At 50.5% G+C, this 17,133-nt stretch overlaps 1 protein-coding gene across 1 annotated transcript in view; it reads right to left on the minus strand.

The window, feature by feature from the left end:
• LOC144505327 (uncharacterized) overlaps nt 1–17,133 on the minus strand; it is a 69,466-nt gene that overhangs the window by 32,424 nt on the left and 19,909 nt on the right. The window contains exons 4-8 of the mRNA XM_078231446.1: nt 16,941–16,997; nt 9,720–9,875; nt 6,904–7,026; nt 5,060–5,251; nt 100–210 (exon numbers count right to left, since the gene is read on the minus strand). Coding sequence (XP_078087572.1) covers nt 100–210; nt 5,060–5,251; nt 6,904–7,026; nt 9,720–9,875; nt 16,941–16,997 — 639 coding nt within the window. The remainder of the gene's footprint in view (nt 1–99; nt 211–5,059; nt 5,252–6,903; nt 7,027–9,719; nt 9,876–16,940; nt 16,998–17,133) is intronic.

A 17,133-nucleotide genomic window follows, 5' to 3' on the forward strand; every position in this document is an offset into this window, starting at 1 on the left:
CGGCGGAGAAGACCCGATGGGCCAAATGGCCTAATTCTGCTCCGATATCTTATGGCATGCCCAATGACTTATCAAATTAAAAGAAGATGACAAACATACCTGCACTGTGAGCCAACAGACAAAACCCAGGTTTACAAATTCCTCTTGAATTGGTGTGATAAATATAATGGTTACAATCGGCACATTGAGCCCCAGGACAATATGTACAATCTATAAATCAAAAAGACACCTTCAGTGACACTGGAGAACAGAAATAACAGTGCCCACATGAGTAATTATGGAGAATAGTAGCCATACCACATGTTTAATAGTTTAATAGCAGAGATATGCAAACCAGGATAGTAAGCTGTTTCAAAAAAACAAAAGTCCATTCGAAGAAGAGAGGAATGTCAGGAGTATTAGTCTGGGGAAAGGCAATTAAAGCAAACATTGCAATGATTTGTGTTCTAACATTCAGACACAGCTGGGCCATCTCAGGATAGTTGGAACAATACCCAACTGATGCAATTAAAAGCCTCACTGCTTTTTGGATATTATAATTAAGGTGATTGCCATTGGTTTTAAATATGTGTACCTTATGCATATACCCTTAATCAATAGCCATGAGCGATAGAGATAACTGCGATACCTTGATTGACTTGTTATCGAATTTGAAACTATAATTGCTTGTGTATTTCTGAATTCTGCACTATGACTGGCCTTCATGGCTTAATGTGGAGATAGAAACATAGAAAACTACAGCACAAAACAGGCCCTTCGGCCCCACAAGTTGTGCCGAACATATCCCTACCTTTTAGGCCTACCTATAACCCTCCATCCTATTAAGTCCCATGTACTCATCCAGGAGTCTCTTAAAAGACTCTATTGAGTTTGCCTCCACCACCACTGACGGCAGCCGATTCCTCTCGCCCACCACCCTCTGTGTGAAAAACTTCCCCCTAACATTTCCCCTGTACCTGCCCCCCAGCACCTTAAACCTGTGTCCTCTCGTAGCAGCCATTTCCACCCTGGGAAAAAGCCTCTGAGAGTCCACCCGATCTATCTTTTTTTTTTAACTGGTCGGTGCAACATCGTGGGCCGAAGGGCCTGTTCTGCGCTGTAATGTTCTATGTTCTATGTTCTATGTTCTATACCTCTCAACATCTTAAATACCTCTATTAGGTCTCCTCTCATCCTACGTCTCTCCAAGGAGAAAAGACTGAGCTCCCTCAGCCTATCCTCATGAGGCATGCCACTCAATCCAGGCAACATCCCTGTAAATCTCCTCTGCACCCTTTCAATCTTTTCCACATCCTTCCTGTAATGAGGCGACCAGAACTGAGCACAGTACTCCAAGTGGGGTCTGACCAGGGTCTTATATAGCTGCATCATTATCCCCGGACTCCTAAACTCAATCCCTCGATTGATAAAGGCCAGCACACCATACGCCTTCTTAACCACCTCCTCCACCTGCGGGGCCGATTTTAGAGTCCTATGGACCCGGACCCCAAGGTCCTTCTGATCCTCTACCGTACTAAGAGTCTTTCCCTTTATATTGTACTCCCTTTATATTGTAGATGCCGGCGTTGGACTGGGGTAAACACAGTAAGAAGTTTAACAACACCAGGTAAAAGTCCAACAGGTTTATTTGGTAGCAAAAGCCACAATGCCCACAATGCAGCGCTCCGAAAGCTTGTGGCTTTTGCTACCAAATAAACCTGTTGGACTTTAACCTGGTGTTGTTCAACTTCTTACTTCATGGCTTAGGCAGTGCCCTGTAGCGCCACAGTTGTCAATAAATCATCTTGAACCTGTGATGAAACTCTGCCCAGAAGAAGTGTATCTTTATCATGTACCTTTGCAGGATGTTGTCGGCACTGTGGTGTCTGCGACTGGTGTCCTCAAAATGTTACTGAACAACATAATGGTCATCATGCTGACTTTAATCTGGACTAATGCACTCTTCTGCGGTTTAAATGTCCTTTGGGGATTGCTGAGTGGCGCTTGATTGAGATTGGTTGACACTTTATGTCACCTGGCTAATGCAATGTTAGCGTTCATGTCGAGAGGGCCAGAATACAAGAGCAGGGATGGACTTCTGATGATGTATAAGGCTCTGGTCAGACCCCATTTGGAGAATTGTGAGCAGTTTTGGGCCCCGTATCTAAGAAAGGATGAGCTGGCCATGGAAAGGGTCCAGAGGAGGTTCATAAGAATGATCCCTGGAATGAAGAGCTTGTCGTATGAGGAACGGTTGAGGACTCTGGGTCGATACTCGATGGAGTTTAGAAGGATGGGGGGGGGATCAAAAGTTACAGGATACTGCGAGGCCTGGATAGAGTGGACGTGGAGAGGGTGTTTCCACTAGTGGGAGAGACTAGAACCAGAGGGCCCAACCTCAGGCTAAAGGGACAATCCTTTAAAACAGAGATGAGGAGGAATTTCTTCAGCCAGAGAGTGGTGAATCTGTGGAACTCTTTGTCACAGAGGAGGTCGGGTCATTGAGAGACTTTAAGACAGGAATAGATAGGTTCTTGATTAATAAGGGGATCAGAGGTTATGGGGAAAAGGCAGGAGAATGGGGATGAGAAAAATATCAGCCATGATTGAATGGCGGAGCAGACTCGATGGGCCGAGTGGCCTCATTCTACTCCTATGTCTTATGGTCTTATGATCTTATGGCGAGGTACAGCTGAGCTTCAGAGAAAAGGCAGTTTTGATTTTGTTTTCTCAGTTGGTGCCAGAAGCTGGTGGAAGAAGAGTGTCTCTCTGCCTCTCTCTCTCTTTCCAGAGGATTGCTGCAAGTTCCAGGACTGCGAAGCCTCAGAGATTACATCCAACATTCAAATGACCAACTCACAGCAGGTGTTAAATAGCTGCAAATCCAACATCACGTGAGCGTACTTGCTATTGTGCTAAGTTTAGAGAAGGGTGTGTGTTTATGGGATGTCGTTTGACTTGGAACAGCAGAGATAGCTAGCTGTGAGGAGATTTATGGTGTTATGTTTAAGTCTTGTAATTGGGGAAAGTGGCGCCAATTCTTTTTGTTATATCCGAACTGTGTTCTTAAATAAACTTTGTTGGATTAAAGCTCCCGAGCCGGTCACTTGAATCGGACCTGGAGAGAAACACCTGATGCTCATCAATGCCAAAATCAAATGTAGAATTTAGGGTGCAGGCTAACTTCAAAAAACATCGTGGAGTTTCTGGCCTAGGTCTCAGCGAGGTCCGTGACTTTGACCGGCTATTTGTGGGGAATGGTAGCTTTAACTACAATCATCGCAACCCCACACTATATATAAAACAACCTGCTGGCACAGTAATTAACCAGCAGAGAAATACATCTATTATATTTACAGTTGCTGAAATGTGACATTGACAGTAAAGATCTGAGATTCCTGCAGAGCAAAATAACAAGCGTCAGATTTGAAGATGGACAGGAAGGTCACAAACGGGCAGTTTGCTGATGGTTCAAAAGACACCGCACAAAATCGAGTAGATCAAGTGAAATATTGAAGACTAAAATATGGATCAAGGGTGCAAAAGAGGCCAGACCTTTGGGACGTTGCAGAGATTGGGAGGGTTGTAGGAAGCTACAGAAATAGGGAGGTTTGTAGGGGCTGGAGGAGGTTACAGAGATAGGGAGGGGTGTAGGGGCTGGAGGAGGTTACAGAGATAGGGAGGGGTGTAGGGGCTGGAGGAGGTTACAGAGATAGGGAGGGGTGTAGGGGCTGGAGGAGGTTACAGAGATAGGGAGGGGTGTTGGGGCTGGAGGAGGTTACAGTGATAGGGAGGGGTGTAGGGGCTGGAGGAGGTTACAGAGATAGGAGGGGGTGTAGGGGCTGGAGGAGGTTACAGAGATAGGAGGGGGTGTAGGGGCTGGAGGAGGTTACAGAGATAGGGAGGGGTGTTGGGGCTGGAGGAGGTTACAGAGATAGGGAGGGGCGTTGGGGCTGGAGGAGGTGACAGAGATAGGGAGGGGTGTTGGGGCTGGAGGAGGTTACAGAGATAGGGAGGGGTGTGGGGGCTGGAGGAGGTTACAGGGATAGGAAGACGTTTCGGGCTGGAGGAGGTTACAGAGATAGGGAGGGGTGTAGGGGCTGGAGGAGGTTACAGAGATAGGGAGGGGGGTGTAGGTGCTGGAGGAGGTTACAGAGATAGGGAGGGGTGTCGGGGCTGGAGGAGGTTACAGAGATAGGGAGGGGTGTCGGGGCTGGAGGAGGTTACAGAGATAGGGAGGGGTGTCGGGGCTGGAGGAGGTTACAGAGATAGGGAGGGGTGTCGGGGCTGGAGGAGGTTACAGAGATAGGGAGGGGTGTAGAGGCTGCAGGAGGTTACAGAGTTAGGGAGCGTTGTCGGGACTGGAGGAGATTACAGAGAGAGTGAGCGTTGTCGGGGCTGGAGGAGGTTGTCGAATTGCCCATTAGTGCACAAAGGTGCAGGTTAGGGAGATTGGCCTAGGTAAATGTGCAGGGTTATTGTGCATGTGGGGTGGGGGAGATTGGGGGGTGGGGGAGATTGGGGGGTGGGGGAGATTGGGGGGTGGGGGAGATTGGGGGGAGGGGGAGATTGGGGGGTGGGGGAGATTGGGGGGTGGGGGAGATTGGGGGGTGGGGGAGATTGGGGGGTGGGGGAGATTGGGGGTGGGGGAGATTGGGGGGAAGGGGAGTGGGTGGGGCGGTGCTGGGTGAGATGCTCTTTCAGATGGCAAATTCAATGGGCCCAATGGCCTCTTCTGGATTCTGGGGAAAACTGGGGTCCCACAGAAGCGGGTGACAGTCTTGCTGGACGGGAGGAGTGACTGCCTACGTAAAGAAGACAACCTTTACCTCGCGGTCTAGATGCAGCGCACCCTCAGACCTCACTGTGGACTCTGCCCTTTGCCCCACATCACACAGAGGACAATAATCTCAGGCTCTCGCAACTCTCTCCCTCTCTTTACAGGGGAACAGGACATATTGGAGCGCAGTTACCACATATGGGGACTTGTGCATCAGATATCGAGGTTTCCGTCGTCAAGCAAGGAAAATATGTCAAAGCTTCGAAACAAAACAAAAAACAACGGAAGCTGCAAACGTACCCCCAATAACTTGGGTTGACCTTCTAGAAACTTCTCCACCAGCAGTGACCTCTTCCCACCTCGGGCACTGGGTGCACTGTGTCCTTGAAGGCCAGAGCCTGGGACTTGCTGAGATTCCACCAGGGGAACATTAGCCAAGTCTACGGATGTGAAAGCCGTTCCTTCGGGAACGAACGGTGCTGTTAGCACCGGCTGTGGAGAGGAATTGGGTCACGTGTCAGAATAGAGAGGCACTGCAGAGGACAACATACAACCCCGTGCTGTCCCTGTCCTGGGAGTGTTTGATGGGGGACAGTGCAGAGGGAGCTTTACTCTGTATCTAACCCCGTGCTGTACCTGTCCTGGGAGTGTTTGATGGGGACAGTGTAGAGGGAGCTTTACTCTGTATCTAACCCTGTGCTGTACCTGTCCTGGGAGTGTTTGATGGGGGACAGTGCAGAGGGAGCTTTACTCTGTATCTAACCCCGTGCTGTACCTGTCCTGGGAGTGTTTGATGGGGGACAGTGTAGAGGGAGCTTTACTCTGTATCTAACCCCGTGCTGTACCTGTCCTGGGAGTGTTTGATGGGGGACAGTGTAGAGGGAGCTTTACCCTGTATCTAACCCCGTGCTGTACCTGTCCTGGGAGTGTTTGATGGGGACAGTGTAGAGGGAGCTTTACTCTGTATCTAACCCCGTGCTGTACCTGTCCTGGGAGTGTTTGATGGGGACAGTGTAGAGGGAGCTTTACTCTGTATCTAACCCAGTGCTGTACCTGTCCTGGGAGTGTTTGATGGAGGACAGTGTAGAGGGAGCTTTACTCTGTATCTAACCCCGTGCTGTCCCTGTCCTGGGAGTGTTTGATGGGGACAGTGTAGAGGGAGCTTTACTCTGTATCTAACCCCGTGCTGTACCTGTCCTGGGAGTGTTTGATGGGGACAGTGTAGAGGGAGCTTTACTCTGTATCTAACCCCGTACTGTACCTGCCCTGGGAGTGTTTGATGGGGACAGTGTAGAGGGAGCTTTACTCTGTATCTAACCCCGTGCTGTACCTGTCCTGGGCGTGTTTGATGGGGACAGTGTAGAGGGAGCTTTACTCTGTATCTAACCCCGTGCTGTACCTGTCCTGGGAGTGTTTGATGGGGGACAGTGTAGGGGGAGCTTTACTCTGTATCTAACCCCGTGCTGTACCTGTCCTGGGAGTGTTTGATGGGGACAGTGTAGAGTGAGCTTTACTCTGTATCTAACCCCGTGCTGTACCTGTCCTGGGAGTGTTTGATGGGGACAGTGTAGAGGGAGCTTTACTCTGTATCTAACCCCGTGCTGTACCTGTCATGGGAGTGTTTGATGGGGGACAGTGTAGATGGAGCTTTACTCTGTATCTAACCCCATGCTGTACCTGTCCTGGGAGTGTTTGATGGGGACAGTGTAGAGGGAGCTTTACTCTGTATCTAACCCCGTGCTGTAGCTGTCCTGGGAGTGTTTGATGGGGACAGTGTAGAGGGAGCTTTACTCTGTATCTAAACCCGTGCTGTCCCTGTGCTGGGAGTGTTTGATGGGGGACAGTGTAGAGGGAGCTTTACTCTATATCTAACCCCGTGCTGTACCTGTCCTGGGAGTGTTTGATGGGGGCAGTTTAGAGGGAGCTTTACTCTGTATCTAACCCCGTGCTGTACCTGTCCTGGGAGTGTTTGATGGGGACAGTGTAGAGGGAGCTTTACTCTGTATCTAACCCCATGCTGTACCTGTCCTGGGAGTGTTTGATGGGGACAGTGTAGAGGGAGCTTTACTCTGTATCTAACGCTTATCGAGGTTCAATTGGTGATTCTGAACAGTGAGATAGTCATTGATAAGAATTTGCCCCACCTGATTAATTTCTGGTTTCCAAGTCTGGACTACTTTGTACAGGCTGATGGACAGGACAATGCACAGCATCATCCCACTGAGTGTCACAAGGTAAAAGACAGGCACAAATTTCCACATTAATCTCTGTAAAAAAAAACAGCACTGGTCACAATGGTGAACATTTTGTCATGTCTTTGTTCCACAGGAACAGGAGGAGGCCATTCAGCCCCTTCTCCAGCCTGTTACACAGGAACAGGAGGAGGCCATTCAGCCCCTTCTCCAGCCTGTTACACAGGAACAGGAGGAGGCCCCATTCAGCCCCTTCTCCAGCCTGTTACACAGGAACAGGAGGAGGCCCCATTCAGCCCCTTCTCCAGCCTGTTACACAGGAACAGGAGGAGGCCCCATTCAGCCCCTTCTCCAGCCTGTTACACAGGAACAGGAGGAGGCCCCATTCAGCCCCTTCTCCAGCCTGTTACACAGGAGCAGGAGGAGGCCCCATTCAGCCCCTTCTCCAGCCTGTTACACAGGAACAGGTGGAGGCCCCATTCAGCCCCTTCTCCAGCCTGTTCCACAGGAACAGGAGGAGGCCCCATTCAGCCCCTTCTCCAGCCTGTTACACAGGAACAGGAGGAGGCCCCATTCAGCCCCTTCTCCAGTCTGTTGCACAGGAACAGGAGGAGGCCCCATTCAGCCCCTTCTCCAGCCTGTTACACAGGAACAGGAGGAGGCCCCATTCAGCCCCTTCTCCAGCCTGTTACACAGGAGCAGGAGGAGGCCCCATTCAGCCCCTTCTCCAGCCTGTTACACAGGAACAGGAGGAGGCCTTTCAGCCCCTTCTCCAGCCTGTTACACAGGAACAGGAGGCCATTCAGCCCCTTCTCCAGCCTGTTACACAGGAACAGGAGGAGGCCCCATTCAGCCCCTTCTCCAGCCTGTTACACAGCAACAGGAGGAGGCCATTCAGCCCCTTCTCCAGCCTGTTACACTGGAACAGGAGGAGGCCCCATTCAGCCCCTTCTCCAGCCTGTTACACAGGAACAGGAGGAGGCCCCATTCAGCCCCTTCTCCAGCCTGTTACACAGCAACAGGAGGAGGCCCCATTCAGCCCCTTCTCCAGCCTGTTACACAGGAACAGGAGGAGGCCCCATTCAGCCCCTTCTCCAGCCTGTTTCACAGCAACAGGAGGAGGCCATTCAGCCCCTTCTCCAGCCTGTTACACAGGAACAGGAGGAGGCCCCATTCAGCCCCTTCTCCAGCCTGTTACACAGGAACAGGAGGAGGCCCCATTCAGCCCCTTCTCCAGCCTGTTACACAGCAACAGGAGGAGGCCCCATTCAGCCCCTTCTCCAGCCTGTTACACAGGAACAGGAGGAGGCCCCATTCAGCCCCTTCTCCAGCCTGTTACACAGGAACAGGAGGAGGTCCCATTCAGCCCCTTCTCCAGCCTGTTACACAGGAACAGGAGGAGGTCCCATTCAGCCCCTTCTCCAGCCTGTTACACAGGAACAGGAGGGCCCATTCAGCCCCTTCTCCAGCCTGTTACACAGGAACAGGAGGAGGCCCCATTCAGCCCCTTCTCCAGCCTGTTACACAGGAACAGGAGGAGGCCCCATTCAGCCCCTTCTCCAGCCTATTACACAGGAACAGGAGGAGGCCCCACTCAGCCCCTTCTCCAGCCTGTTACACAGGAACAGGAGGAGGTCCCATTCAGCCCCTTCTCCAGCCTGTTACACAGGAACAGGAGGAGGCCCCATTCAGCCCCTTCCCCAGCCTGTTACACAGGAACAGGAGGAGGCCCCATTCAGCCCCTTTCTCGAGGCTCAGTACTGACCCTCTGACAGTGCAGCACTCCCTCAGCACTGACCCTCTGACAGTGCGGCACTCCCTCAGTACTGACCCTCTAACAGTGCGGCACTCCCTCAGCACTGACCCGCTAACAGTGCGGCACTCCCTCAGCACTGACCCTCTAACAGTGCGGCACTCCCTCAGCACTGACCCTCTAACAGTGCGGCACTCCCTCAGCACTGACCCTCTGACAGTGCGGCACTCCCTCAGCACTGACCCTCTGACAGTGCGGCACTCCCTCAGCACTGACCCTCTGACAGTGCGGCACTCCCTCATCACTGACCCTCTGACAGTGCGGCACTCCCTCAGCACTGACCCTCTGACAGTGCGGCACTCCCTCAGCACTGACCCTCTGACAGTGCAGCACTCCCTCAGTACTGACCCTCTGACAGTGCGACACTCCCTCAGTCCTGACCCTCTGACAGTGCGGCACTCCCTCAGCACTGACCCTCTGACAGTGCGGCAATCCCTCAGCACTGACCCTCTGACAGTGCGGCACTCCGTCAGCACTGACCCTCTGACAGTGCGGCACTCCCTGAGTACTGACCCTGTGACAGTGAAGCGTTCCCGCACTCCTGACCCTCTGACAGTGCGACACTACCTCAGTCATGACCCTCTGACAGTGCGACACTCCCTCAGTCATGACCCTCTGACAGTGCGACACTCCCTCAGTCCTGACCCTCTGACAGTGCGGCACTCCCTCAGCACTGACCCTCTGACAGTGCGGCACTACCTCAGCACTGACCCTCTGACAGTGCGGCACTCCCTCAGCACTGACCCTCTGACAGTGCGGCACTCCCTCAGTACTGACCCTCTGACAGTGCAGCACTCCCTCAGCACTGACCCTCTGACAGTGCGGCACTCCCTCAGTCCTGACCCTCTGACAGTGCGGCACTCCCTCAGTCCTGACCCTCTGACAGTGCGGCACTCCCTCAGTCCTGACCATCTGACAGTGCTGATCCAAGAGACGTGCTGGATGTGACTTTTACCTGCTTGTCTGCCAGCTGGAAGCATGCCGGGTCGTAAATCGTCCTGCTACAGTAAACTTTCTCTTTCTTGAACTGGTCCAGATCCACGAGGTGGATGATGAGCTGGATTGCAGTGAGGACAGAACCAAGGAGTGTGCAGACGAGGGCAGCTTTGAACTGGAAGAGAGAGCGTTGGTTACGGAGGAGTTGATGGCGTGCGATGTGTCAACTGCTCAGTTCAAAACGGAGAACCGAGAGACAGCGAACTCCGCAACAGGGTCATCTAGAGAGCAGTTCGTGAGTCGAAACTGTGATGCCGGTGTATCTTATAGAATCATAGAATCTACAATGCAGAACTTTTAAGGAGCATCTTGACAAATACATGAATAGGATGGGAATAGAGGGATTTGATCCCAGGAAGTGTTGGGGGTTTTAGTTCAGTCGGGCAGCATGGTCGGTGCAGGCTTGGAGGGCCGAAGGGCCTTTCCTGTGCTGTAATTTTCTTTGTTCAGTAGGAGGCCATTGAACTAGAAAGAGTGCAGAAAAGATTTACTTGGATGCTTCCGGGACTTGATGGATTGAGTTATAAGGAGAGACTGGATAGACTGGGACTTTTTTTTCTGGAGCGTAGGAGGCTGAGGGGCGATCTTATAAAGGTCTATAAAATAATAAGGGGCACAGATCAGCGAGATAGTCAATATCTTTTCCCAAAGGTAGGGGAGTCTAAAACTAGAGGGCAGAGGTTTAAGGTGAGAGGGGAGAGATACAAAAGTGTCCAGAGGGGCATTTTTTTCACACAGAGGGTGGTGAGTGTCTGGAACGAGCTGCCAGAGGTAGTAGTAGAGGCAGATACAAGTTTAGAAAGCATTTAGATAGTTACATGGGTACGATGGGTATGGAGGGAATGGGCCAAATGTGGGCAATTGGGACCAGCTGAGTCGTTAAAAAAAAAAGGGCGGCATGGACAAGTTGGGCCGAAGGGCCTGTTTCCATGCTGTAAACCTCTATGACTGCATTCAGCCCATCGAGTCTGCACCGACAACAATCCCACCCAGGCCCTATCCCCGTAACCCCACGTATTTACCCTCCTTATCCCCCTGACATTAAGCGTCAATTTAGCACGGTCAACGCTCCTAACCAGCACATCATTCCAGCTGTGTGAGGAAACCGGAGCACCCGGATTAAACCCACGCAGACACGGGGAGAACGTGCAGACTCCACACAGACAGTGAGCCTGAATCGAACCCGAGTCCCCGGTGCTGTGAGGCAGCAGTGCTAATCACTGTCTCACCATGTCGCACATGATGTTCTCTGCAGTTTTTTTATTGTGGGGCTGGTTGCCTGCTTCGATGTCCTTTTATTACTGCTTCACTTGTTTAAATGCGGTTTTGTTTATTTTTAATATGGGCTTAATGAACTTTCTCGGATTGTTGGAAAGAAATGATGGATCGGCCAGGTGGCAGGAGTTCTTTTATCCCCTTTCGGTTTGGTTCGGAGTCAGAGACTGTCTTAATTTTCAAGTTACAAGCAGGTTTTCACTCTCTCTCTCTCCCGGCACAGTGGTTAGCACTGCTGCCTCACAGCGTCAGGGAATCGGCTTCAATTCCTGGCTTGGGTCACTGTCTGTGCGGAGTCTGCACTTTCTCCCCGTGTCTGCGTGGGTTTCCTCCGGGTGCTCCGGTTTCCTCCCACAGTCTGAAAGACGTGCTGGTTAGGTGCATTGTCCATGCTAAATTCTCCCTCAGTGTACCCGAACAGGCGCCGGAGTGCGGCGACTGGGGGAATTTCACAGTAACTTCATTGCAGTGTTAATGTAAGCCTGCTTGTGACACGAATAAATAAACTTGCTTTAAAACTTACTGGCTAGCAAACCACTAACAGCAGAGTATTCACCCCAGGAAGGCAAGAAGACCTCCTTCCAACTGCCAGCAGAATCTACAATAGCTGAAATTCATCCCAAGGAGGAGGAAACATGCTGAGGGGAGGACGGGGCATCCATGGCTGACGAGGGGAGTCAAGGACAGCATAAAAGCAAAAGAAAAAGCAGACAAAGTATACAAAACATACAAAAACATACAAAGGATTAGTGGGAAGCCGGAGGATTGGGAAGTCTTGAAAAACAAGCAGAGGGCAACTAAAAAAGCAATAAGGGGGGAGAAGATGAAATATGAGTGTGAGCGAGCTAGTAATATAAAAGAAGATAGGAAGAGTTTTTTTCAATATATAAAAGGTAAGAGAGAGGCAAAAATAGCCATTGGACCACTGGAAAATGAGGCTGGAGAAGTAATAATAGGAAACAAAGCAATGGCAGAGGAACTGAATAGTTACTTTGCATCAGTCTTCACGGTGGAAGACGCCAGTGGGAGGCCAGAGCTCCAGGAGAATCAGGGGGTACAGGTGAGTGTAGTGGCCATCACTAAGGAGAAGGTTCTGGGGAAACTGAAAGGTCTGAAGGTGGATAAATCACCTGGACCGGATGGACTACACCCTAGGGCGCTAAAAGAGAAAGCTGAGGAAATTGTGGAGGCGTTGGTGGTGATCTTTCAGGAATCACTGGAGGCAGGGAGGGTCCCAGAGGACTGGAAAGTAGCTGATGTAACAGCGCTGTTTAAGAAGGGAGGGAGGCAGCAGACGGGAAATTATAGGCCGGTTAGCCTGACTTCAGTCATTGGCAAGATTTTAGAGTCCATTATTAAAGATGAGATTGCGGAGTACTTGGAAGTGCATGATAAAATAGGACTGAGTCAGCACAGCTTCGTCAAGGGGAGGTGATGTCTGACAAATCTGTTAGAGTTGTTTGAGGAGGTAACAAGGAAGTTAGATAAAGGAGAACCAGTGGATGTGATTTATTTAGATTTCCAGAAGGCCTTTGACAAGGTGCCGCATAGGAGACTGTTAAATAAGTTAAGAGCCCATGGTGTTAAGGGTAAGATCCTGGCATGGATAGAGGATTGGCTGACTGGCAGGGAGTGGGGATAAAGGGGTCTCTCTCAGGATGGCAGCTGGTGACTAGTGGTGTGTCTCAGGGGTCGGTGCTGGGACCACAACTTTTCACAATATACATTAACGATTTGGAGGAAGGAACTGAAGGCACTGTTGCTAAGTTTGCGGATGATACAAAGATATGTAGAGGGACAGGTAGTATTGAGGAAGCAGGGGGGCTGCAGAAGGACTTGGACAGGTTAGGAGAGTGAGCAAAGAAGTGGCAGATGGAATACAATGTGGAAAAGTGTGAGGTTATGCACGTTGGAAGGAGGAATGGAGGGATAGACTATTTTCTAAATGGGAAAATGCTGAGGAAATCAGAAACACAAAGGGACTTGGGAGTCCTTGTTCAAGATTCTCTTAAGGTTAACCTGCAGGTTCAGTCGACAGTTAGGAAGGCAAATGCAATGTTAGCTTTCATGTTGAGAGGGCTAGAATACAAGAGCAGGGATGTACTTCTGAGGCTGTATAAGGCTCTGGTCAGACCCCATTTGGAGTATTGTGAGCAGTTTTGGGCCCCGTATCTAAGGAAGGATGTGCTGGCCTTGAAAAGGGTCCAGGAGAGGTTCACAAGAATGATCCCTAGAATGAAGAGCTTGTCGTATGAGGAACAGTTGAGGACTCTGGGTCTGTGCTCGATGGAGTTGAGAAGGATGAGGGGGGATCTTATTGAAACTTACAGGATATGGCGAGGTCTGGATAGAGTGGACGTGGAGAGGATGTTTCCACCAGTAGGAAAAACCAGAACCGGAGGGCACAACCTCAGGCTAAAGGGACGATCCTTTAAAACAGAGAAGAGGAGGAATTTCTTCAGCCAGAGAGTGGTGAATCTGTGGAACTCTTTGCCGCAGAAGGCTGTGGAGGCCGGGTCATTGAGTGTCTTTAAGACAGAGATAGATAGGTTCTTGATTAATAAGGGGATCAGGGGTTATGGGGAAAAGGCAGGAAAATGGGGATTAAAAAAAAATCAGCCATGATTGAATGGCGGAGCAGACTCGATGGGCCGAGTGGCCTCATTCTGCTCCTATGTCTTATGGTTTTGTGGTTAAGGTTTAGAAAATATCATGTTTCTTTTTCTTGTTCGTAATTGGTCAAACTTATTGCTATGTATTAACTGTATTCTTAAATAAACTTTGTTTGATAAAGTTCCCTCGTGCATCATACCTAGAAATCATAGAAACCCTACAGTGCAGAAGGAGGCCATTCGGCCCATCGAGTCTGCACCGACCACAATCCCACCCAGGCCCGAACCCCACATATTTACCCGCTAATCCCTCTAACCTACACATCTCAGGACTCTAAGGGGCAATTTTTAACCTGGCCAATCAACCTAACCCGCACATCTTTGGACTGTGGGAGGAAACCGGAGCACCCGGAGGAAACCCACGCAGACACGAGGAGAATGTGCAAACTCCACACAGACAGTGACCCGAGCCGGGAATCGAACCCGGGACCCTGGAGCTGTGAAGCAGTAGTGCTAACCACTGTGCTACCGTGCCACCAGTAGTGAAACATCTCATGCTTACCCTGGCCATATTCAAATTGTAAAACGTATGAGCCAGGCAGATTTCAGAGAACACTTTGGAGATTCTGACTGGACTATAACAAAACATAGAGATGTAGAAGCAGTTGTGGGCCATTCGGCCCTTCAAGTGTGTTCATGGTTGCATTAACAAGATATTTAAAATAATCAGCCGAGCTTGTGAAGTATTTAATTCACGGTTGCGGGAGGGAGTGACATAAACTCACGCACAGCCACCCATCCACGCAAACAAAAGAGATTGTCCAAGGCCCGTGCAACTTTATCAATTATTGGGGAACTTGGGGAGCCCACAGTTGCCCGTTACTTTCTAGGTGGCAATGCCTCGAGCAGTCAAGAGTCAGTTTGCCGGCCTTATTTCCGGTAGCATAAATGGTTGTGACTATTTGAAGTTTGGGTTTCTTGGGGTCCCGGAACATGATTTAAAACTGGATGGCAGATTAACATTTCCATGTGCTCCCTCAGGGGCTGCGGCTGCATGGGGGCGGACACCCACTGAAGAGCTGCCTCAGGGAGCTGCATACTGTAAAAGATAAATATCGATGGTGTCGGCATTTGCATGGCAGACGCAGAATAATGGGGATAAATGTGGGGTTATCCACTTTGGCAGCAATAATAGGAAGGCAGATTATTATTTGAATGGGTGTGAATTGAGAGAGGCGGATACTCAGCAAGACCTTGGAGTCCTCGTGCATCAGTCGCTGAGAGTAAGCGCGCAGGTACAGCAGGCAGTAAAGAAGGCGAATGGTATGTTGGCCTTCATAGCGAGAGGATTTGAGTATCGGGATAGGGATGTTTTGCTGCAACCTGGGGTACCTTGTGCACGAATCGCAAAAACTCAGTCTGCAGGTGCAGCAGGTGATCAAGAAGGCGAATGGAATGTTGGCCTTTATCGCGAGGGGGGATAGAATATAAAAGCAGGGAGGTCTTGCTGCAACTGTACAAGGCACTGGTGAGGCCGCAACTGGAGTACTGTGTGCAGTTTTGGTCCCCTTATTTGCGAAAGGATATATTGGCCTTGGAGGGAGTGCAGAGAAGGTTCACCAGGTTGATACCGGAGATGAGGGGTGTGGCTTATGAGGAGAGATTAAACAGATTGGGTCTGTACTCGTTGGAGTTTAGAAGGATGAGGGGTGATCTTATAGAGACATGTAAGATAATGAAGGGGCTGGATAGGGTAGAGGTGGAGAGATTCTTTCCACTTAGAAGGGAAACCAGAACTAGGGGGCACAGCCTCAAAATAAGGGGGGGCCGTTTCAGAACAGAGTTGAGGGGGAACTTCTTCTCTCAGAGGGTAGTGAATCTCTGGAATTCTCTGCCCATTGAAGTGGTGGAGGCTTCCTCGATGAATATGTTTAAATCACGGGTAGATAGTTTTCTGATCGATAAGGGAATTAAGGGTTATGGGGAGCAGGCGGGTAAGTGGAACTGATTCGCTTCAGATCAGCCATGATCTTGTTGAATGGCGGGGCAGGCTCGAAGGGCCAGATGGCCTACTCCTGCTCCTATTTCTTATGTTCTTAATTGTACAGGGCGTTGGTAAGGCCACACCTGGAGTATTGTGCGCAGCTTTGGTCTCCTTATCTGAGGAAGGATGTCCTTGCTATAGAGGGAGACCAGCGAAGGTTTACCAGGCTGATTCCTGGGATGGCAGGTCTGTCATATGAGGAGAGACTAAGTGGGTTAGGATTATATTCACTGGAGTTTAGAAGAGTGAGAGGGGATCTCATAGAAACTTATAAAATTCCAACAGGGTTAGACAGGGGAGATTCAGAAAGAATGTTCCCGATGATGGGGGGAGTCCAGAACTAGGGGTCATAGTTTGAGGATAAGGGGTTAAGCTTTTTTTTAGAAGTGAGGTGGAGATGCCGCCATTGGTCTGGGGTGGGCCCATTAAAAAGAAGTCTCACAACACCATGATAAAGTCTAACAGGTTTACTTGGAATCACGAGCTTTCGGAGCACTGCTCCTTCGTCAGGTAAGCCACCTGATGAAGGAGCAGCGCTCTCCGAAATCTCGTGATTCCAAATAAACCTGTTGGACTTTAACCTGGTGTTGTGAGACTTCTTACTTTTAGGACTGAGGTGAGGAGAAATTTCTTCACCCAGAGGGTGGTGAATGTGTGGAATTCACTCCCACAGAAAGTAGTTGGGGCCAAAACGTTGTGTGATTTCAAGAAGAAATTAGATTTCGCTCTTGGGGCTGAAGGGATCGAGGGATATGGGGGGAAGGGGGGGGATCAGGATATAGAATTCGATGATCAGCCATGATCAGAATGAATAGGCGAGCAGGCTGGAAGGGCCGAATGGCCTCCTCCTGCTTCTAGTTTCTCTGTTTCTATGAGATGCGACAAGGATTATTTGTGCACACCTCATCGTCAGAGACCTTATTTCTTTCATTGTATTTCAGCCAACCTTTCACCCTGGTGTGGTGGACAATCAGGCCTGCCGCCAACTGGGAAAGCAGACGGGTCATGTAGCATTGTGTCCAGCTGAGGCATGCATGGGCTGAGTTAGCTGCTGTGCTGTCGAAGGGCGTGCGTTCGTGCCGATATACCGCACGGGTGCGGGATAACGTCAGGGACCTGCGCGCGATGCCTTTTCCCGCAGTTTCGTCAGACCCACGCACGCCCCCCCCCACCCCCCCCTGCCCCAGCAACAGGAAGCCCAAGCCTGGGATCCAGTGGATGTCAAGTGCAGAGACGGCCGTCTACTTACCATCACTCTGCGTGGTCGGTTCTCGCCGAGGATCACGAGCAATCCACAAACACCCAACTGCAAGAGGAACGAAGAGGCAGGAAGAAGGGTTACTGCGGCGGCAATGTTGCAGGGGATCATTCGTCACGGCCAAGCGCACACCGACAGGCCGATCTGACACTGCCCTGAGTGGCAGCGCCTCTCTCTGGATCGT

Source organism: Mustelus asterias, chromosome 16, assembly GCF_964213995.1.
Source record: "Mustelus asterias chromosome 16, sMusAst1.hap1.1, whole genome shotgun sequence".
Classification (NCBI taxonomy): domain Eukaryota; kingdom Metazoa; phylum Chordata; class Chondrichthyes; order Carcharhiniformes; family Triakidae; genus Mustelus; species Mustelus asterias.